Raw genomic sequence first — 23424 nt, forward strand, 5'->3', positions numbered from 1 at the left:
CTACTTAATCTTGAGGAAGTTGTTTAACCTCATGTGCTTCATAGTATTATGGGAACAATAATAGGACCTTTCTTGTACATTCATAATAAAAATTAAATAAGCTAATATATGTGAAATATAAGGCAATTTATGAATAGAGTCTGGCAGATAAGTTCTTAAAAAGTCCACTAAATAAATCTGCAAAAATGTGATATTATCTATTTTTCTTAGAAAAGAAGATTCATTGACTTCTCAAGTGAGTTCATACATGCCTTTTTCTGTCGAAGTGGGCTCCAGAGAGAGGAAAAACCACTGAAAATGTTTAATGAGTTAATGAATGAATCTCATTGTCAAAGTCAAGGATGTGTATACTTTTTTCAAAGACATTCCTATGTCTTTAAATACTGTATTCTGATTTCTAGCTTAGGAGGATGTGTCAGAATTTAATTAAATTAAAACCAGGGCAGCCCTCCTGTCAAAGACACTCTGGTTAAATGAAACGGCACCAAGGAACCATGTGGGTATCATGGCCATCATGAGGAATTGTCTTCTCTCTTCTTTTCTTATTGTCCCAATCTGTGGTTTAATCAAGTTATAGGAATTATAGTGAATGAGGTGTATCTGGGAAAAGATTCCTTGAGAAATTAAGGTAACATCTACAGTTGCCTGTGCTGGGGAAAGCAGGACTCAGTCCTACTCAGAGGATGAAAACACCCAGACACGGAAGGAGAATGAGGCTGCCAATTGCCTGGTCCTGATAATGCCAAGTTGATATCTGATGAGAAGCTGAACCTCAGAGTCGTTTTTGGTTGGACATGTTCAATGAAAAAGAGCCATCCACAAAAAGTGATTCAAGGTACAACATCCTCTGCCTTCTCAACAGGCCTAGCCCTCTGTATCCATCCCACCCCCACACCTGCTCTAAAATTACCACCGTGGGGCCACGTCACTGATGGGCACTGCATTCAGTAGCCCCTGGCCTGTTACAGATATATTTACCACTTGCAGGGACACACATCCATATCCTGCCCCCCCATCCCCACCCCCCACTGTCACACAGATACGTATTAGATCAACAGGCTGGTGTATGTGAATTTTCCCAGTTCCCCTCACCTCTCCATACCTACATTTTCCCAAGTAAATGTGTAGTTCCTTCCACTACAAAGTCTTTCTGTGGTCCCACATGGCTTGCTTTGGCCAGTGAAATGTGGACCGAAATGATAGTGGACAAGTTTTGAGCCTACACCAAAGGGCAGCACATTTTCTGCTCACTTCTTTTGCTCAGAACTCTGCCACACCATTCCTCTGGTTCCAGAAGAATAAAACACGCGTGAAACAGAGCCACCCTGGCCAGTCAGCAAAACCTGGAAGAATGGCAATGCATATTATTATTAGCCATGGGGGCATGGTATGGCTAGGTAATATTTGACTAGTAGACCAGCTATCAGCTAAGAGGGAGCAAGGCTCAGAGAGTCTTGGCCACAGCAGGTGAAATGTCTGGCAGGGGAGGCAGAATTGATAGGATCATCATGATAGCCATTCCTTATCCCTCCTTCCTTGCTCTCTGTAATTATAGAATCTAAAAAGTGCAATGCCCAAGTTCCCAGAATGTGTTACAGCTGAGCCTCTGATCCAGCTCTAGTCAAAGATATAGAAGTAGAGATTTGCAGGGGACTCCTGAGAAAACTTTTGCTGTTTGAGCAAAAGATGGGAGGCTTCTGGTCCTGTCTTCCCTGCTTCTTCCTGCCTCGGAGGTGGTCTTGAAGCCTGGACCCATAGCAACCTACTGGCAAGTAGGAAATGAGCAGCATGAGGCTGAAAAACCAACAGCTTGAGGAAGAGAGAGGAGGAAGAAGGAAGAGCCTGGGTTCTTGATGAGACTGCTGAGCAGCTAAACCAGCAGCAACCAGTGCCTATCTCTGATCTTCTTCCAACGAGAGATACAATCAGTGCTGGTTTTGCTTACACCTCTGTTACATGTGAAATGCATTCCCAGATGATATGCCTGTGTTATGGTTGGACTTGGATCTGACCCATTCTGTTTACATCAGAAAGACGATGCAATTTCCTCGTTGGTATTGGAGGAGCTGAAGTAGAAGGAAACTCTAAAGGTTTGTCACTATTGTGGAGAGGGAGAGAGAAACATCAGTCTTAGCATTTAACATCAGAGAGGAGCCCCCTAGAAACAGATGGGGAAGCTTCGAGTACTTCTCTTTCTGTCCTGACCCATGCGCTCCATTAAAATCCAACCCATCCATCATTCTTAGCCTGTTCCCTGAAGCTTTCTCAAACTCCAGCCAGAATGATTCACCACTTTCTCTCAATTCCTCCAGTTGTTTCCTGCTTGTTTCAGCCTGGGTGTGCCCCTCAGTTGGCAGGTCACCCTTGGCCCTGCATGAAGCCGGCTGGGTATGTGTCTTATCTTCCCTACAAGGATAGTGTCTCAATAGCCCCTGCAGAATCTCCTGCAGAACTTTGTAGAGAGTGGTCAGCATGCATCAGGCTTTCAGAACTAGTGCTAGCTTTTAATAAAATGAAGTGCATATGAACTTGCTTTACAGCAAGCCTAGCCTCACACCTAGGCTTGTGGGTGTATCTGGAAACCTAATTAGGGATTGGCAGCAAAAACAGTTCAGTTTAGGATGGTTTCTATCGTAGAGGAAGCAGATTAAAAAAGAAATGAGAGGAGAAATAAAGAACAATCCAAAGTCACCTCCAAAGAGGCCATAGTCTGTATCATTGATTCCCTCTTGGGAGGCTTCCTATCAGAAGTTCTGATGATAGAGAGTCAGCAGTCTGGCACACTTCTGCATTTTTACCCTGTTCCTTAAAATATATGTTGGATTGTTTAGAATTTTTAGCTACCACTTTAGTTAAAAAGAAGAGAGAAACTCCAACCTGGCCAGTGCCTGAATGCATAGCCAAGAAATGAGGTAGTGGGATCACTCCTTGGACTGGGTACCCCAGAGAAGGCCCTGAAACAAGGGTTTGAGGCAAATGGCTTCTTTGGGAGAAGATTCCAGGAAACACAGGAAGAATGCGGGAATGAGGCAGCAAAGGGAAGGAAGCAAGCATGGATGGGTTAATAAGAGAGTTAGACGTGCTTTGGCCACCTGATGCAAAGAACTGACTCAGCTGGAAAAGACCCTGATGCTGGGCAAGATTGAGGGCAGGAGGAGAAGGGGACGACAGAGGATGAGATGATTGGATGGTATCATCAACTCGATGGACATGAGTTTGAGTAAGCTCTGGGAGCTGGTGATGGACAGGGAGGCCTGGCATGCTGCAGTCCATGAGGTCGCAAAGAGTCAGACATGACTGAGCTACTGAACTGAACTGAACCTGTGGGTACCTGGATCTGGTGTCCCGGTAGGGAGTTCTGTGGAGACCCCACCTCCAAAACATTTCACTATGTAACATAAAGTTACTACACCAAGGTTGGAAGAAAATATTATTTTTATAAAATAAATATAAAATATTTTATAAGAGGAGTTACCATTTCTGCTTCCTTATAATTTTTTTAACTTTATATTCCACAATGAACTCATATCTTTGATAACCTCCTCACAAAAGCTTTGAGAAAATATCATGTCGCTCATTGTCAATAATGACAGTAAAATGATTTTGTTGACTTGACCCATCTGAGCCTCTGCTGTCAGCCCCTGTTTAGCGCAAGGGTATCAGCTCACAGGAGCTTAGCAGCCTTTGCTCTGCTGCCCTCATTCCCCAAGAAGTTCATGGTTCATATCAGTGCAGCCCTCCCAACAGTATCCATTCATTCTTTCAAGAAAATATTTATAGAGTACCCACCATGTGCTGGGAACTTCCTAGGCACTAGACAAAACCAGACCTCATCCTAACCCTCATGCAAGGAACTGAGCAGAAAACACACACACACACACACACACACACAAATTTTAAAGAAGTCTGTCTTTGAGAAGCACAACCGGGAGTGTTCTCTACAGGAGTTCTATGAGGTCCCAGTTCTCTGGGAAACTAGAGTAGGGGATTTTGATCTAATGGGGGAAGCTGCCCTTAAGAAGCGAGATTCAATCTTAGTTCTGAAGGATGAGAGAAGTTAACCAGGCATAAATTTGCTGCATTTCTAATGTGTCCATACTGGGGTCTTAACATGCTACTTTCCAACCTCTGCCCTCAAAGGCATAGCCATCTAATTGTCAGGCCACAACTAAGTTTCCTAACATAACAGAGAGAAAAAAGAGCAGTGTTGGAGTAATTCCCTAGTGTCTGTAGAAAGATGGGAAAGTTCAAAGAAAGCAGCAGTTGATAAGCGCTGAGCGATCAGGAAAGCCTCTGTGGAGGAAGTGTAGCTTGGGTTCAGCTTTTATGCCAACAAGGAAGAAAGGTTCCCAAGGAAGAGCAACCACACTCAGAGGGGTTGACATCAGGGGCCCTTCGGTTGGACAGTGAGATGACCATCAGGATAAGAGCAGAAGCTGAGTGGTAGGTGGAAGAGATGACCTGTCCTTGGAGGCTGGATAAAGATGCTTGGACGTGATGTGATGGGAGTCCATGGTGCTATCTACAGGAGGGCTGAAGGAGCTGACTTTACCCCCAGAAGGAGAGGAGCCAGAGGGGCTGGCCACAGTGATCCAGACAGCAAGAGAGAGGGCCTCTCACAAGGAGGGCTGTCTTCCTTGTATCCATGGTAAATCAGGCTTGAAGAGGTTCACTGAATTTTTAGCTTCTGAAAAGGAAATTTCTATTATTAATAGAAAGGGAAACATCATTATATTACTTGATGGAATAGATTGTGTCTCATTTATTTTATCTATCTGTCTCTTACAATCAAGGAAATATACTGAAACCCAACTGATTCCTGTCCTTTCCCAGAATGTCTCTGCAAAGAGACCATATTTGCAAGTCATCCAGGATTCAGCTCTCCTGGAGCAAACCGTGGACTGGGAGACACTTCTCCTGCTCTGAGGAACCCCTCTTCCCGATCCTCAACACTCCTGACCCACAAAAGTCGCTACCAGCTGCGCTGGGGAGGGAGGGAGGGTGGGAGGTGTAGGTAATACTATCAGAGAGCCAAACTACTGCAGGGGCTGCAGAGGCAGCAGGGCGGGGCTCAGGAATCACTTCCACCCAGAGACTGGTGGACCAAGAGGTGCCTGCTCTGCCCCATTGCTTCCCGGGACCAGTAATTCCTTGGCTGGACCATACCTTTGTAGGCTATTTTCTAGCATGTCCCCCTACTGGAATCCCCTCTCCTGTTCTAGGTCTCTCCAGGAAAGCGGAATTGCTAAGTTCTATGGTGGTCTGTCTTACTGTACACAGTAAGGGCCTTTTGAGAAACAATAGAGAGTCAGCTTTACTTCCGCTTCAGCACACACTGCAAAGTTCCAATCAAGACATTCTTCTTGTTGTTGTTCAGTTGTTAAGTCATGTCCGACTCTTTGAGACCCCATGGACTGCAGCACACCAGGCTTCCCTGTCCCTCACTATCCCCTGGAGTTTGCTCAAACTCATGTCCATCGAGTCAGTGATGCCATCCAACCATCTCATCCTCTGTAATCCCCTTCTCCTCCTGCCCTCAATCTTTCCCCGCATCAGAGTCTTTTCCAATGAGTCAGCTCTTCACATTTGGTGACGGAAGTATTAGAGCTTCAGTTTCAGCCTCAGTCCTTCCAATGAATATTAAGGGTTGACTTCCTTTAGGATTGACTGGTTTGATCTCCTTGCAGTCCAAGGGGCTCTCAAAAGTCTTCTCCAGCACCACAGATCTGTGGGTGACAATCTGGAACTTTGCTCAAAACTCTACAGTAAGTCCCCTATTTTCGTTCTGAGGGCATGTCCCTAAGTCCAATTTGTTCTTAAGTCCAACAAAGCTAGCCTAAGGAACCCAGCTAACACAACTGACTATATAGTACTGTACTGTACTGTAATAGGTTTATAATACTTTTCACACAGATAATAAGTAGAAAATAAACAAATACAAAAAAAAAGAAAACATTTTTTAATCTCATAGTGCAGTGTCTTGAAAAGTAGAGCAGTACAGTACAACAGCTGGCATACAGAGGCTGGCATGCATGTTCACATCTTTGAAAGTTTGCAAAACTTGAAGGCCTGTATGTAGGGGACCTTACTGTATTTGCCTAGCAAACATGCTGTTTTTATTTTGATTTTAAGTTTATTGGGGAAGCATATAGAAATAATGGGGTATGACGGCCCACAACTTCCAGGCTTGTCCTTGATACCACACCCTGAGCCCTTTTCAGCTACAGACTCTTATTTAAAGTCCTACACCCTTATCTGTACTTTCACACCAAGGACAAGTGGCTTGCATTCAGAAAAAACACAGTGAATAAATTGTTTAATTAATTATCTAGCTTCCCTACAGACCTGGATACTTCCTTTCGGTGAGCACCTGCCTAAAAGGTTTTCAGGAACCCATTTCTCCCCAAACACCCCACTCAGATCAGACCTTTCAGCTTCTGGGGCCTCTTTTGGAAATAGGAGCTTTCCTGAATCTCTGACGCCCTCTAGTGGCTATCTCAGGCTGAATTCTTGCCTAAACTCAGCTGTCTTTCCATCCCCTACTAAAATTAAAACAAGCCCTGAAATTAAAAATGAAAAAACAAAAAGCACATATCCTTTTCTTCTGATTTTCTGAAAGTGCAAAAAAACAAATTGAGGGATGTCTACTTTCTGAAACCATGAAGGTTCATCTGGCCTCTTACCAGCCCTGGTTGGTTTGGATTTTAAAACTTTGATCGCATTTTTCAATCTGCTCTGTACCCCAAATGACTTTCCATTTGCCCCAAAGACATACTTTAACTTGGTCTTTAATTTGTTTCAGAGAAACCCCGAGTGTCTTCTTCTCAAAAACCACACCAGCAACACACGGGAGGGGCCCAATTGTGTCCTTTAAGTGGAGGAGGGCAGACTTCTCCGCCAAGGTGCCCCCGCAAAGCCTCTGTGTGACTCCAGGTGCCAGAGGCATCACAGAGAGCCTTGTCAGGACCAGAGATGCTGCTGTCTCTTTTGACTTTGGCAGATAGGTGAAACCTGGGTGTGGTTTGAAATTGGCTACATTGGTCATTTTTATGAATCGATTTTTACAAACCCATGAGAAGTGTTCCTAATATAAATAGCCTGCGTTATTCTTGTATCACCTTCATCTGACCCCTGGGAGTGCTAAAGAAAAGCCCATCACGCTTACCTGGCCTTCAGCCTGAGGCAGGCAACTAGGCCGCTGGCTAGGAGGAGACTGAAGGAGGGGAGGGAGACAGCGCCTCTGATGACACTGCGATTCCCTTGGCTGAGAGGGAGCGAGTATTTGCTGCTCTTGTTTTGCTGACCATTGAATAGCTCATCTAGTGGGGCAGGTATGACCGTCTCCATTCTGCAGATAGGGACATTGAAACACAGACTTAAATAATTTTCCCAAGATCACACTACATTAGAGGCAAGGTTACGATTCAAATGCACTTCTGCTCTCAGCCCGGCTCTTTATTCTGCCCTGCCTCTTATCTTGCTTAGCTGAGGGCTTCAGGTCCTGCACTCAGTCTGTGTGGATGGTGTCTCTGGAGTTGAGCAATGTGCACCCTGCACGTCTGTCCAGAGCGGCTCAAACTTTGATTGCCTTGAACCCCTCCCATGACCCAGCTTCTAAGCCCAGCCTGAGGACTAGAATCTTGATACTCAAAGTGTGGCCCCTGAAACCACAGCAATACTTGGGAGCTTTTAAGAAACATAAGTTGGCAGGCCCCACCCCAGACCCAGTGAATCACAAACTTCAAGGTTTGAGACTAGAAATGCATACCCAGAGCTTCTCAACTTTGAGGTGCACTCAGATCACCTGGGGGTCTCGTTAAGTGCAGGTTCTGCCTCTCTAACCAGCTCCCAAAGGACGCCAATGCCGTGAGCCACCTTTGTAATAACATGCCCCTAAATCAGTAATTCTCAAACTTAAGTCTGCCTTCCATTCACCTGGAGGGCTTAATAAAACAGACTGATGGTGCCTCATCCCCCAAAATTCTGATTCAGAAGGTCTGGAATGGGGCCCGAGAATTTTCTAACAAGTTCCCAGGTGACGCTGGTAAAACGATCCTTCTTTGAGAACCACTGCCCTAGCCTATAAGAACGTCCTTCAGTTAGACGGTTAACCTCATGCTTTTTTGGCTCTGCATTTGCATGAAGCCACACTTCGTCCTTGAATCCTGGCTCCTTAGGGTTGAAAATAACTTTAGAGACCAGAGGCAAAGCCAGGGTGCAGCAGCTAGACTTACTGGATCCAGTGTTGTTTACTCTGCATCCTGCTGGCTCTGCAGCTCCATAAATTTTCCAGCGTGCAGCAATGGCAGTGGTTTTGGTGAGCTCTGCATCTCAGGCCGGTTTTGTAAGCACTTGAATCCCTAGTAGACACATATGTCATTGGCACAATCTGTGAAAACACAGGCGCCTCCTACCTCACAGCTCTTCGAAAAGAGGGCTTTGGAAAAAACCAGCAGCCTCCCTGGCAGCCATGGTGGAGAGAAAATGCAGCAGCCAGCAGGCAAACCCAGACAAGGTAACTCAGCACAGAGGCCCGGGAGCAAAGTAATAAATCAGGACCCTGACAGCTACTGCATTCACATTCTGCTGGGCAACCCCGAAAAGGTTGTTTAACCTCTCTTTTCCAGAGAAAATGCTTTTCCTTAAGGTAAATAATACTCTTATTCAAGGAAATGCATACAAGGGAAGGTCTCAGATATGGACTTAAATCAGTTTCTGTTAGTGACAAACCACCCATTTATTAAAGCTCATCATATTTGAGAAAAAAGTAGTCCTGTATATTCCTTTTTCTTAATCAGTTTTTATTGGAGTGTAGTTACTTTACGATGTGTTAACTTCTACTGCACAGCAAAGTATATATACACATATCCCTCCCTTTTGGATTTCTCTCCCATCTGGCACCCCACAGTGCATTACGTAGAGTTCTCTGTGCTATGGAGTATGTTCCCTTCAGGTGTCCTGTGCTATGGAGCATGTTCCCTTCAGTTGTCCTACATATTTTCTTGAAGCTGAGGTTTGGAACTGGCATGCCATCACTTCCTCCATATTCTAGTGGCCAAAGTCAGACCCAAGACCAGTCCACTGCTTCGTGGGAGGAGCTGCAACATCACACGGTAAAGATAGAGAGGAGGGGGTAGTTTGGAGCCACTTTGCAATCGACCACAGAGGAGTTTTCTCAGTTTGGGAGACACTGAGACAGAGATGCCCAGGGTTTCCTTGGTTACTTGAGAAGTGAAGGAAATGCTAGTGGGAGCACAGGGGATTGAGACCCAGAGGAAAGCAGCTGGTAAAGCAAGCACACTCTGGCCAGCCAGCACTCTGGCAGATAGAGCTGAATTTCACTGGAAAACTCTGGGAGTGCTGGACACATGCCTTTCTGTTTTCCTACCTGAGAGAGAGAGCTAAGGCATTTATATATCAATTCTTAGCAGTTACTGTTGAGGGCTTTTTCCAGGGGGCACTGATTTCCCATCACTTCAGCCTCCCCTGCTGGGCAGGTGCTGGTAGTTGGTGGCCAGGCCCCTTTGCACCAAAGGGGTGAGGGTCAGGATATGCAAGTGGGACACCCCTGCTACCTCCTGCAATGGTGATATAAAAAAGAAAAAGAAAACTCAAGCTTCACTTTTAAGTTAGTTAAGTAATGATATCTTCCCCCCGCCGCTAGTTTGAGGTCTGTTTGTTTTATTTGCAGGTGATGCTTCTTTTCTTTTGCCAGCAAAGTTTGGAACACTAGATGGCGTCATATCAAGATATCATGCAGCTCTGGAAGCAAAATGCTATGTTCCTGGTTGTCCTTGGAACTGAACAATTAGCAGCATGAGTTGGGAGCAAAGAGCTGTGTCTGCTGTAGCTGTGGTGGACCACTTCAGCTCTACCAAGAACATTACTCCGACTGAACTTGCGCCTTGGCACCAACGTCACACACCATGGTGGGCAGGGGGTGGGCAAAGCGCAGAGGGCAGGCAGAGGTCACTGACCTTCTCCAAGGTGTGGAGTTCCCAAAATCACTAGAAGGAAGCGGAAAGAACAATGACATTTTCTGATCCCAGAAAGGTCTTTGAGCTGTATGGAAATGGGCCAGAAGGAAAACATTAAACTTATAGTAGAGATTCATTCTTGGGGCTGGAAGTGGAGAAGGGGATAGTAAATGAGGTTGAAAGTGAGAATCCAAGATATTTAACATTTTATTTTAAATATTTCATGCAAATGAGATAAAATTTAAGCAATGATCAACTCTTTATAAAAGATACTAGGTAGTTGCCATATTATCATCTCTACTTTTTCTTAAATTTCAGAAAAAGTGTGTAGGGAATAGGGTTGGAGGGGAATGATGTTCTCTTGTAATTAGCAAGGTCTGGCAGGCCTGTAGAAGTAACATTGTTAGCTGATTAACATTTGCTAAGTGCTTCCCCTTACTGAACCTTCATTTCCTTGTTTATAAAATGAAGATAACAGTAGTATCAATGCCAAGGGTTGCAGTTAAGTCTTAGATGAGGTGATACACCCATACCGCCCAGCATGGCATCCCAGGAGAGATGCTTCCTCAGAAAATGCTTGGCTGCTCCCTTCATCCGTCCCCCAGTGCTCACCATGCCAGTAAGGGTTAGGATCCCCTCCCGTGGAGTCAAACAGATGACTGGCTAGTTGTCTGCTGGACTTCCCTGGTGACTCAGATGGTAAAGAATCCACCTGCAATGCAGGAAACCAAGATTCAATCCCCGAGTCAGGAAGATTCCCTGCGGAAAGAACAGCTACCCACTCCAGTATTCTTGCCTGGAGAATTCCATGGACAGAGGAGCCTGGCCAGTTACAGTCCATAGTGTCACAAAGAGTCAGACATGACTGAGTAACTAACATTTTCACTTTTCTAAATATGGCTAGAAACAGAAAAAAAAATCTTAAAGCCTCACCCCGACTTCTCTGAGTTCAGGGACACCTTTGGTTTAAGAAAAAAACAAAAAAGAAAAAAAATTGCTTATGGAAATAAGGCTAGAGAGACCCTCTTTATGGAAAGAGTTCAGTTCAGTTCAGTTGCTCGGTCATGTCCGACTCTTTGTGATCCCACAGACCACAGCACTCCAGGCCTCCCTGTCTATCACCAACTCCCAAAGCTTGCTCAAACTCATGTTCATTGAGTTGGTGACGCCATCCATCTCATCCTCTGTCATCCTCCTCCTGCCCTCAATCTTTCCCAGAATCAGGATCTTTTCCAGTGAGTCAGCTCTTCGCATCAGGTGGCCAAGGTATTGGACTTTCAGCTTCAGCATCAGTCCTTCCAATGAATATTCAGGACTGATTTCCTTTAGGATGGACTGGTTGGATCTCCTTGCAGTCCGAGGGACTCTCAAGAGTCTTCTCCAACACCATAGTTCAAAAGCATCAGTTCTTTGGCACTCAGCTTTCTTTATAGTCCACTCTCACATCCATACATGACTACTGGAAAACAATAGCTTTGACTAGACAGACCTCTGTCAGCAAAGTAATGTCTCTGCTTCTTAATGTTCTGTCTAGTTTGGTCATAGCTTTTCTTCCAAGGAGCAAGCATCTTTTAATTTCATGGCTGCAGTCACCATCTACAGTGATTATGGAGCCCAAGAAAATAAAGTCTCTTACTGTTTCCATTGTTTCTCCATCTATTTGCCATGAACTGATGAGACCAAATACCATGATCTTCATTTTTTGAATGCTGAGTTTTAAGCCAGCTTTTTCACTCTCCTTTCACTTTCATCAAGAGGCTCTTTAGTTCTTCTTCACTTTCTGCCATAAGGGTGGTGTCATCTGCATATCTGAGGTTATTGGTATTTCTCCCGGCAATCTTGATTCCAGCTTGTGCTTCATCCAGCCCAAAATTTTGCATGATCTACTCTGCATATAAGTTAAATAAGCAGGATGACAATATACAGCCTTGACATACTCCTTTCTCAATTTGGAATCAGTCCACTATTCTATGTCTGGTTCTAACTGTTGCTTCTTGACCTGCATACAGATTTCACAGGAGGCAGGTTAAGTGGTCTGGTATTCCCATCTTTTGAAGAATTTTCCACAGTTTGTTGTGATCTACATAGTCAAAAGCTTTAGCACAATCAATAAAGGAGAAATAGACGTTTTTCTGGAATTCTCTTGCTTTTTCGATGATCCAATGGATGTTGGCAATTTGATCTCTGGTTCCTCTGCCTTTTCTAAATCCAGCTTGAATATCTGGAAGCTATCGGTTCATGTACTATTGAAGCCTGGCTTGGAGAATTTTGAGAATTACTTTATTAGCATGTGAGATGAGTGTAATTGTGTGGTAGTTTGAACATTCTTTGGCATTGCCCTTGTTTGGGATTGGAATGAAAACTGACCTTTTCCAGTCCTGCAGCCACTGCTGAGTTTTCCAAATTTGCTGGCATATTGCGGAAAGAGGGACTCTGGAATTTAACAATAAGCATTTTAGAAATGTTACAGTCTTCTACTCTGAAAGGGCATGAACCTAGTTCTAGAACAGACGTGGATTCTTTGGTGTGGCTTGTAAAAAGATACACCCTTTCTCCTTTGAATGTAATGAGAACTCTTGATTTTTATGCAAATTAGAGAAAACCCATAACCAGCCTTCACAGCACAAAACACCATGAAGACAAGACAGCAGATGGTAATGGGCTGGTAAGAGGGGAAGATATGGGATGAGATCTATTAAATGGAGGTGATAGAGCCTGACCTCTAAGAGAGAGGGCTTCTCTGGCCTTTCTACATCTTGCCTGGAAAGCTAGGGCAGGCTTAGAAGGGAACACAGTATTCCTCAGAGTCTTATTTTATCTGGGGATCTCTGAATCTGGAAAAGATGGTCCTTAAAGACTGAGAAGCCAAAGCCTAAACCCACTGGGCTAGGCTTGTTCTCTGCAAGGGTTACAAATAATCTCAGTCTTTTCCACACATAAGAGCCTGCTGGAGGGGTGTGTGTGTGTGTGTGTGTGTGTGTGTGTGTGTGGTGTACAGGGCCTCCCATCCATTCGATATCAGTTACCTATTACTACAGCAATGCTGGTAATAAACAGCTCCAAAATTAATGACTTGAAATGACAGCTGTTTCTTTAGCTCCTGAATCTAAGGCTTGCAACTGGGACTGAGCTGAGCTTGGAGGTTCTGGTCTCAGTTGGGCAGCTATTCTTTAAAATGAAATAGCATGGTAAAAGAAGAAACCCTAGACCATCAGAAAGGAAGAAATACAGTAACCAAAACTATGCATAATAACAACAGAATTACCTTTTCTTCCTGAGACTTCTAAATTATATTTGATGTTTGAAGCAAAAATTATAACATTGCCTGATATGCTTATTAAAATATGTAGAGGAAATATTTCAGAAAATTTCCTTATGAACAGAGGAGGATAAATGGACATAAAGAGAGGTAAGATTGTCTACGCTTCATTAAAATGAGTAAAATGATGACAACAGTAGACTGTGATGAGTTTTTTATGTATATATACATATAAGAGCAACCGTTAGGGAAAAACTACACAGAGAGAGACACTGTTGATGGACATTACAGATAGCTCAAGTGCAATTCTAAAAAACTGTTCAAATAACTCCTATGAAAGCAAAAAAAAAAAATCATAAATGAAAAACAGGAACAAACAAAAGAAAAATAAAAAGGCAAACTTAAGCCCTGATATATCAATGCAGGCGTCACGTATGTGTGCTAAGTCATGCCCGACTCTTTTGCAACCCCATGGACTGTAGCTTGCCAGGCTCCTCTCTCTGTGGGATTTTCCAGCCAAGAATACTGGAGCAGATTGCCATTTCCTTCTCCAAGGGATCTTCCCAACCCGGGGATCGAACCCATGTCTCTTGTATTGGCAAGCGGATTCTTTACCACTGAGTCACTTGGAAAATAATATATCCATGTGTGCAAAGTCACTTCAGTTATGTCTGACTCTGCATGACCCTATGGACTGTAGCCTGTCAGGCTCCTCTGTCCAAGAGAGTCTCCAGGTAAGAATACAGGAGAGGGTTGCCTTTTCTTCTCCAGGGACCTTCCTGACCCAGAGAGCCAACTCACGTCTGTTGCATCTGCTGCATTGGCAGGTGGGTTCTTTACCACTAGGGCCACCTGAAGTACATTGAATTTAAATGGTCTAAATATATCAGTTAAAAGACCTTGGCAGAATGGATTTAAAAATGTAATCCAACTATATATTGTCTACAAGAAACTCACTTCAAATATAACAACATGCACAGGTTGAAAGTAAAATTATGGAAACAGTAATCAAAGGAAAGCAGGCGTGGCTAGTTAATAACAAAGTAGACTAGACTTGAGATAATGGGCTGGTAAGAGGGGAAGATAAGGGATGAGATCTATTGAATGGAGATGATAGTTAATAACAGATAAAGTAGACTAGACTTGAGAGAAAAAAAAATACAGACTTAGTGAGAGAGATTATACACTGATGAGAGGGTCAATCCACAAAGAAGATACAGTGACACTCACTGTGTATCCCCCAGGCAACACAGATGCAAACTATATGAAACAAACCTGATAAAATGGAAAGAAGTATACAAATCTGCAAATACAATTTCAGACTTCTACCCCTCTCTTTTAATATTTGATGGAACAACTTGTCAGAAAATTGGAAAAGATATACAAGAACTCAACAACGCCATCAACCAACAGGATCTAGTCCACATTTATAGAGTGTCCCCCAGCAACGGAGGAACACGCATTCTTTTCAACTGCCAGCAGAACATAGATCAAGATAGACCATTTCCTGGGTCGTAAAACAAATCTTGAGAGATGTAAAAGAATTGAAATCATACAGTGTATGGTCTATCAACAGAGTCAGTCTAGAAATCATCATTCTCCCTGTTCAAATTTATTTGCATAATGAAATTGACAAAACCTGCTATAGTTACCCCTCCCCCCCAAAGTTGATAATATACACAAGTTGCATTAATGGAAGAAGAAATTTTACAAATATAAGAACCAAATCTATATATAAAGATTAGTTCTTGCCTGGAGAATCCCAGGGATGAGGGAGCCTGGTGGGCTGCCATCTATGGGGTCGCACAGAGTCAGACACGACTGAAGCGACTTAGCAGCAGCAGACACTTGAAAGTTTTCTTTATGTAATTAGAGGCCTCAAAGTCCTTCTCTCCTGGTAGTTAAGGAACATAATTACCTGGCTAAGACTAACAACTAATTTCATTTTCACCATCAGTCATTAATCCCTGCAATATAACCATATAACAATCTTGGACAAGAGAAGAAAGAAGCCTGATTCTCTTTTCTAGACCTTTGTTCACTCAAGAGGCCAACAACATGCCGACTGATGCCCTTCTTACTGCAAAGGCTATTGTCAAATAGCCTCTCCTAGGCTGTATCATAGAGCACAGACCACTTTAAGGTATTTCAACACCTTTTTTCTATTTCAAGACTAGTCTGAACAGATTTCATGGAGTTTATTCCATGCCTCTTCATGTGAGAGGAAAACCATTTGGTCATTTATAGCCTAAGGGGACAGAGATAGAAAGAGGAAAGTACATATTGGCTATCATTTCTTTGGGGACAGAGAAAAGAGATTATTTGCTCTATTGGAAGCATTTGGAACCACTGGGATAGTTCATGCAGCCATTAACTTTCAGTTATTCAAACAACTGGGTGACTTTCAATTATTTCTAAATGAGCTTTTTCAATGAAGGCATATATATGTTCATTTAATAGGAAATGTAATAAGAGTTGGTTGATCCAGGATCTCAATATTGTTATCTGGAGTTTAGGTTTTATATAATCCTTGGCTTTGCTATTCCCATGGTTGGTTTCATGTTTTAAGGTTGTCCAGGGGATAATGGTAGATTCATCTGACTTCAGTTATGGAAAGAGAGAATAATTTACTCTTAAGACCAAGGCAGAACTTCCCTGGATGATACCAGGAATCCTCTCATCACATGTCATCTACCAGAACTGGGTCACATGACTTTTCCCAAACCAATCACAGACAAGGGGGTCAACTCTTAATCCCATCAGACTCACTCCTCAAGCTGAAGGGGTTCCTCTGGGTCATAGGGGCTACATGAGGATGGGGCATCTGTAAAAGAGAGGTTCTGTGAGGAAGTAAAAGGGAGATAATGGGTTCTGTGTAGGCAGCTGGGGCTCAGTAACACTGAGTATGTTTCTAAGAGCAGAAATCTTAGACTCAAACAATGAAATGATCTAGTTGTCTCAAAGAACTGAAGGAGTTCACAGCTAAATCAGGCAAGGCTTCACCCAGCAAACCAGTGATGTCATTAGGACCTGGCTTCCCCACCTCTCTGCCCTCTGACTCCACACAGTGGTCTCCTGCCAGCAAAAGGCTACAGCAGATTGAGAGTTTGAATTGCTTAGCATACTGAGTTGGGAGAGAAGTGGAAAAAGGGAATCAGTTCTAACAGTTTCAGTGAAAGACTATTCCTTTTGCCAGAATCCTCAGATAACAGCTCCTCATATCTCATTGGCTTTGATGTGGGCATGCACCCAACCTAAACCAATTATTGTGGCCCAGCAGTGGGATTGACTAGTTTAATCCCAATCATAATCTCTATGTGTAAGCGTAAACTCACAGCAGTGAAAACAAATGAAACCAAAAACCCCACAAAATCCATTGGTTTAACCCAGTGAGATTTATTCTTTGCATTCATTCAATATGGATGGACAGTGACTCCACTCCACACAGTTGTTCAGGAACCCACTCTCTTTCTGTGCAGCTTTGCCCTGGGCATCAGTGTGGATGTGGAAAGCAGATGGAGAAGGAGAGGCAGAGAAATACTCTGGCCCCAGTTGGCATCCACAGCCATGGTGAAATGTACTGCATTCACGCCTGCCCTGTGGCCACTTTGTCCTAACTCAGCCAAGAGGACTAGGGGGACATATATCTGAGGACTCTGTTACTAAATGGTACAACGATAGGGTAGGTTTGACTTTTCTAATTTTTAATCTTTCTTCGAACTAACTGTGAAACTCTTTATGTAAATTAAATTACTGGGCCATTTTTCCTGATTTCTGAAAGAAAATAAAGTTGTGTTAACCATGGGCAAGCTACTTACCTTCTCTCTGTGTCAGCTTCTGCATCTGTAAACCCTTCATCTGAGCTCAATACCACTTTAAGGTTGTGTACTCATTTGCTAGAACCGCCATGACAAAATACCACAGACTATAATATAAACGCACTTTTCACACTTATGGAGGCTAGACATCTGAGATCAAGGTGTCTAGGGGGCTGTGCCTCTTTGGCTTGGACTATCTTTAGACACACTGTCTGTGTCTTTACTTGGTCTTTACTCTGTGCATATCTGTGGCCTGATCTCCTCTTCTTATAAGAATACCAGTGGGGCTGGTACATGGGGATGACCCAGAGAGATGTTATGGGGAGGGAAGTGGGAGGGGGGTTCATGTTTGGGAACGCATGTAAGAATTAAAGATTTTAAAATTAAAAAAAAAAAGACATGTAAAAAAAAAAAGAATACCAGTCAATTGGATTAAGGCCCACCCTAATGACCTAATTTTACCTCATTAAGGACCCTGTCTCCAAATACAGACATTCTGAAATACTGGAATATAGGATTTCAACATGTAAATTTGGCGAGGACAGATACAATTCAACCCATCCCAGGTTAAGATGAAGTTTAGATAATTTAGTACATGTTAGGGCTTAAATCTATAGGTAGAGTTCAGTAGGTATGTGCACTCAACATTAGCTATAAAAAGTATCTTATTTTTTAAGTAGTAGCAATAGATATAGTAGCAATGGTATTTGAAGTAGTATTAGGTCCTAGTAAAAATAAAGAAAATGGACAAGGGCCCATTATAAAGGAAAGGTGAAGAGAGACTTTAAAGAGAATTGAGATGCAAGGGCGTAGTATTTGTATCACAGTATTCCAGTTTTGGTGGCTGTATAACATGTCAAAATGTAGTGGCTTCAACCAACAATATTTATTTTCTTTAAGAATTTGCAGTTTCAACAGGACCCAACAGAGAGCTTGTCATCAGCTGGAGCAGCTCAAAATCGCTCTGAAGTCAATGCCGACTGTTGGCTCTGTTGAACACCTATGTAGGGCTCCTTCATGCAGCCTGAACTTCCTCTCTACACGGTGGCTGTGTTCCAAGCATCCTGAAAGGAAGTGGAAACACAGTGACTTTTAGAACCTCGCCTCAGAAGTCACACAAAGTGGTTTTGGTTGCATTCTACTCATCAAGACATGTCCAGGTTCAAGAGAAGGAAATGTGAACTGAGGGAGGAAGGCAAGGTTCTGGAAGAGTACGCAATCCCGGAAATAGTGTGTGGTCATTTGTGAAAAATATGATCCCCTGCCTTCCACACAGAGAACTGCCTTCTGGGTTGGATCCTTATACTGTGTTACTGAGATCCCTGGAAATTGAAGCTAAAGTGATATACTTGGTAGAACATTTTGATAAGAGTTTTATAAAAGAGAACTGTGCAAGTAATGCTTTGGTGGGTTCCATAATCCCCTTTCAACTAGGCACTCATAGAAAGCAGATTGATTTTCTGATTTCTCAAATGATCTTTAAAAAAAAAAAAAAACTAGACACAATCATGTCCCAGCCCTGCACGGGTAATTCAGAGACTTTCCTTTGTAAAATAAGGGCTAGAGATTAAGAAGATCCACAGCGCCCTTATCAGCTCTAATAGTCTGTGAAAAACAGGAGAAAAATAGAATGAATTAAGAAAATGTAAAAGCATTGTGCTGAGTCCATCAAAGGGAGAAGCCAAGCTGTTGCTTGCTTTATATTTGAATGCAGAGCACGGCTTTCATGATGGCAATAATAATTTATTGACAAAATGCTTTTATTGAATTGCCTTTACTGAAGAGGCCCTGCGTGCTTTTTCACCACTTGCAACAATTAAAAGCAGCAGTAAACAGAGCCTTTCTATTTAGATTGAAAAGCAACAATTAAGCTTGCTCAGCTATAAATAGGAGGCCGCTTCACATCTATGGCCTCAACAGCACACATTACAGACTCCAGCCCGTGATGCCCCCAATTTATTTCCACCGGACAAACCAATAAATTTTCAAACTCTGACCTGAAAACTGACAGTTTCTTAGAAAATGTAAGTAGGTAAATTATGCATAATTCTAGGTAATTACTGGGATGTCCATGAGGCTAAGAAATCAGTATCTATGCTGGAGATCTAAATTTATAGGCAGCAAGCTCTTTCATTTTATCATTATCAAACCATGTTTTGCCTTGGGTGGCTGTCAGCACTGGCTCTCCTTTGCCTGGGAGGCAGAGAAGAAAAAAATGGTTTTAAGCATTAGGGAAAGGAAGAGTGAAAATACAAAGCTCTTTCACTAGATTCCCATTAGTTCGAGTAATTCAGTAAAGAGACCAGAGCATGAACAGCCAGAGTGAAATATTTTTTAATAAAAAGAAAACAAAATTGCAAGTGTCATTCATCCCGTTTATAAACCATAGCTACTGAGTTTTCAAAGAAGTGAAAGCATTTGATTCAACCTCCTCATTTTCTGCAGGAGGAAACCTGAGGCTCAACAAGCCACGTGTATTGTCCAAGGTCACAGATTTGACGGTGGCAGAGCTGCAACTCAATAGCTTACTTGACTGCCACTTCAATGTTCATTGAATGGAAAAATTTGCCCTCCTTTCATTCTTCTCAGTACAAAGACCAGATTAATGAGACCGAAGTAATAAAAGGTCCAAAGGGTGCCATATTTCTCTGAGTGCAAGATGGTTTTCAAAGGCAACAGGATTTTGCCACTTGGAGTTCCTGGGACTCCTGCCTTTGTATCCCCCATCTAGGCCAAGAGTTGCCAATTTCCTAAAGCCCCAAGGGAGTGATTTTCCAAAAATATGACTGGGGGGATCACACCTCTCTGAGACTCAAGAGTCTTGATTTTCTGTTTGCATGTGCCCTGTGACTCCCAGTGCTTTACCAACTATCTATGATGTCCCTTGGATCAGACTAGATATTCTGTGTTGCCCCCTCACCTTCTCTACCCAGCTCTGTGCCTCAGGGGACTGACATTTAGAGACTCCTCAATGGTACCCTAATTCTTCAGCTACAACTGAACTTGGCTAATTGGTAGAGGGTGAGGTGGGAGGAGGGGACACAAACAGGAGACAAGATAGCAAGAAGCCAACATTTTTATTCCTCCATCTCACTTGCTGCAGACTGAACCCACCCCAGATTAGCCAAACCACAGGAAAAGCCCAGATAAATGAATGCAAGTACATGACTTTCGTAAATCACTCACTTTTCAGGGGTACAGTATTATGCAGCAGGAACCGACTGATACAGAATATGACATCCACAAAGAAGAATTTAAACAATATGACCATTCCAAAAACTGAGATAAACATTTCTGAAAGCCAGAAATGGAAGTGAACACAAAAGAGTAACTGGGATTGTGTTTGCAGACTCACTGAACTCCAGATCCAGAAGCCAACGGAGAAATCTGAGTTCCTATGGGGTAAAGAGATAAAAAGTGTCCCAAAAGAAGTAAGAGGCTCATCTTCAAACTCACTGAAGTCAGAAGTAAGCTTGAAAGTTTCTTCATACATTAAAGGATGCTAAAATAAGCTCTTAAAACCACTGTCTGAGCTACCATTTATATAAAGCAGTGTAGCAGGGAAACTGTAACATAGGAAGTCTTTCATCCCAGACTTGGGCTTAACAATCTGCTAACTTGGTTGATGAATATGTAATGACTCCAATGTCAGTGTAGTTTGCATGTCCTGAACTACCAATACAAGACTCAGCTTTGTAGCTTTTTTCTAACAATTTATTTATTTATTTTATTTTTGGTTGTACTGAGTCTTCATTGCTGCATGTGGGTTTTCTCTAGTTGCACTGAGCAAGGCTTACTCTCTGTCTTGGGCTTTCTCATTGTGATGGCTTCTCCTGTTGCAAAGCACAGACTCTAAGGCACCAGCTCAGTAGTTGTGATGCATGGGGGGCCTAGTCGCCCCAAGGCATGTGGGATCTTTCTGGACCAGAGATCGAACCCATGTCTGCTGCATTGGCAGGTGGATTCTTATCCACTGGACCACCAGGAAAAGTCCAAGACCTGGTTTTAGACTGACTGTTCTTGGGAAGTAGTGGAAGAAATCAAATATAAATATGCAAGACTATGAAACAAGGAGTGGGAGAGAAAGAAAGTGAGTGAGCTCTCTGTCTCCATTCAATAATAAAATTACAAAACATATGAGAAAATAATGCTAAGAAAGACAGCAACACAATCAACAGAGAAGAAGAATCCACTCTAGATGAAATGGAAATAATTGGAAAGATTATTACACACAGGTCTTCACTGAAATAACTACTAAACTACCAGCTACTGTAGTTTAGGCAGAAGAAGGAAACGTCTCGAGAAATGGATGGAGTGAAGTACAGAAACAGTATAAAATTTAGAAAAATATGTTGATAAATTTACCATCTACTCATTTAAAACAAGAATGGTACTGTCCACATAACCAGGTATAATTCAAAAGATACCAAGGAAATATAGAAAGGGTGTTCAGTGAGTAATTTTTTTTTTTTTTTGTTATTGTTGTTCAGTCGCTAAGTTCGACACTTTTCAACCCCATGGACTGCAGCATGCCAGGCTTCCCTGTCTTTCACTGTGCCAGAATATCCTCAAAACTCATGTCCACTGAGTCAGCAATGCCATTCAACCATCTCATCCTCTGTCGTCCCCTTCTTCTCCTGCCCTCAATCTTTCACAGCATCAGGGTCTTTTCCAATGAGTCAGCTCTTCTCATCAAGTGGTCAAGGTTTTGGAGCTTCAGCTTCAGCATCAGTCTTTCCAATGAATATTAAGGGTTGATTTCCTTTAGGACTGATTGGTTTGACCTTCTTTCAGTCCAAGGGACTCCCAAAAGTCTTCTCCAGCACCACAATTCGAAAGTATAATTTCTTTGGTGCTCAGCCTGTTTTATGATCCATCTTTCACATCCCTACATGACTACTGGAAAAATCACAGTTTTGAACTATAAGACCTTTGTCGGCAAAATAATGTCTCTGCTTTTTAATGTGCTATCTTGATTTGCCATAGCTTTCCTTCCAAGGAGCAAGCACCTTTGAATTTCAGGACTGCAGTCATTGTCCACAGTGATTTTTGGAGCCCAAGAAAATAAAATCTGTCACTGTTTCCACTTTTTCCCCTTCTATTTGCCATGAAGTGATGGGACTGGATGTCATGATCTTAGTTTTTCAAACGTTAAGTTGCAAGCCAATAAGTAATTAAGGCATATTAAATTTTTTAATTATGTGGGAGGAGAGTACTGAATAACTTAAATTTTGTTACAAAATTTTACACTTACGTAAATATGCAAAAATTTTGAAACTATCAAATAGAAAAAAGGAAAAGTGGGAAGAGAGGCAAATAAAGAGCACAATAAATCTAAAACATAAAATTAGAGCATATAGCTAAGCGTAACAGAGCAGTAATCAAAATAAATATAAAGAAATTCAAGGAATCTATAGAAACAAGATTATCATAACAGATTGTTAAAAACCATCTGTGGTTTACAACACACAACTGAAACATAATTGTCTAGAAATGTTGAAAATAAAAAAAAAAACACAAAAGGCAATTACTAACTAAAAGAAACATGATATGGCAATATTAATGTCAGATATAATTTAATTCAAGCCAAAAAGCATAAGAAGAGACATTGCATAGTGATAAAAAGAACAGTCTCATATTTGAGTGGCTAAAAAATACTGTGCCTTAAACCTAAAAGAAAAAGTACTATCAAAATCACATGCCAAAATGAAAAAACTACCATCCTACTTGATGTTTTAAAACATATATATATATATATATATATATATATATATATATATATATATATATAAAACCTGTGGAGCCAACAGAAAATATCAATGTATATTGAAAAGCTCAAAAGTAATAAACTTACTTACAGATGTAGAAACTGAATCCCTGGGAAGCTAAGTGACCCACTCAAGGTCACAAAGCTTATATGAGTCAGAACATGAATTAAAACTTAAACTTTCTAAGGCTAACTCCTATGCCCTCCAATTTTTATAACACTAAAAATAATAAAAATAAACTGTATATTTGCAGAAACTAGCCTTTTCCAGTCCCTTAAAATAATCATAAATGTGTCGCATCTCCAGTGGTGCTCCACTCAGATTCCCTTGGGCCACTTTGACCTTTCCAATGTGCCTTTCCTTGCCTTCCAAGTGTTGTTTGCTTGTTTGTTTGTTTGTTTGTTTTTACTTTACGATACTGTATTGGTTTTGCCATACATTGACATGAATCCACCACAGGTGTACATGAGTTCCCAACCCTGAACCCCACTCCCACCACCCTCCCCATATCATCTCTCTGGGTCATCCCAGTGCACCAGCCCCAAGCATCCTGTATCCTGTATCGAACCTAGACTGAAGATATGTTTCTTACACGATAGTAT

At 42.2% G+C, this 23424-nt stretch overlaps 1 protein-coding gene across 14 annotated transcripts in view; it reads right to left on the reverse strand.

Annotated features, from left to right (window-relative positions):
- The window catches only part of LOC138416911 (uncharacterized), a 161206-nt gene that overhangs the window by 12722 nt on the left and 125060 nt on the right, over positions 1-23424 (reverse strand). For 3 of the 14 annotated variants that reach the window (XR_011247890.1, XR_011247886.1, XR_011247887.1), the window contains exons 3-6: positions 10590-10689; positions 9978-10062; positions 8235-8360; positions 7166-7348 (exon numbers count right to left, since the gene is read on the reverse strand). Coding sequence is in view for 1 of the 14 variants with exons in the window: in XM_069546394.1 (XP_069402495.1) it covers positions 7166-7348; positions 8235-8360; positions 9978-10062; positions 10590-10689; positions 12345-12392 (542 nt within the window). In the remaining 13 variants the exon portion in view is untranslated. Of the gene's footprint in view, positions 1-7165; positions 7349-8234; positions 8361-9388; positions 9579-9977; positions 10063-10589; positions 10690-12344; positions 12411-23424 lie in introns of all 14 variants that reach the window. The other 11 variants (XR_011247884.1, XR_011247882.1, XR_011247889.1 and 8 more) reach the window with 7 other exon arrangements.

The sequence above is a fragment of the Ovis canadensis genome, chromosome 13 (genome assembly GCF_042477335.2).
Source record: "Ovis canadensis isolate MfBH-ARS-UI-01 breed Bighorn chromosome 13, ARS-UI_OviCan_v2, whole genome shotgun sequence".
NCBI lineage: Eukaryota > Metazoa > Chordata > Mammalia > Artiodactyla > Bovidae > Ovis > Ovis canadensis.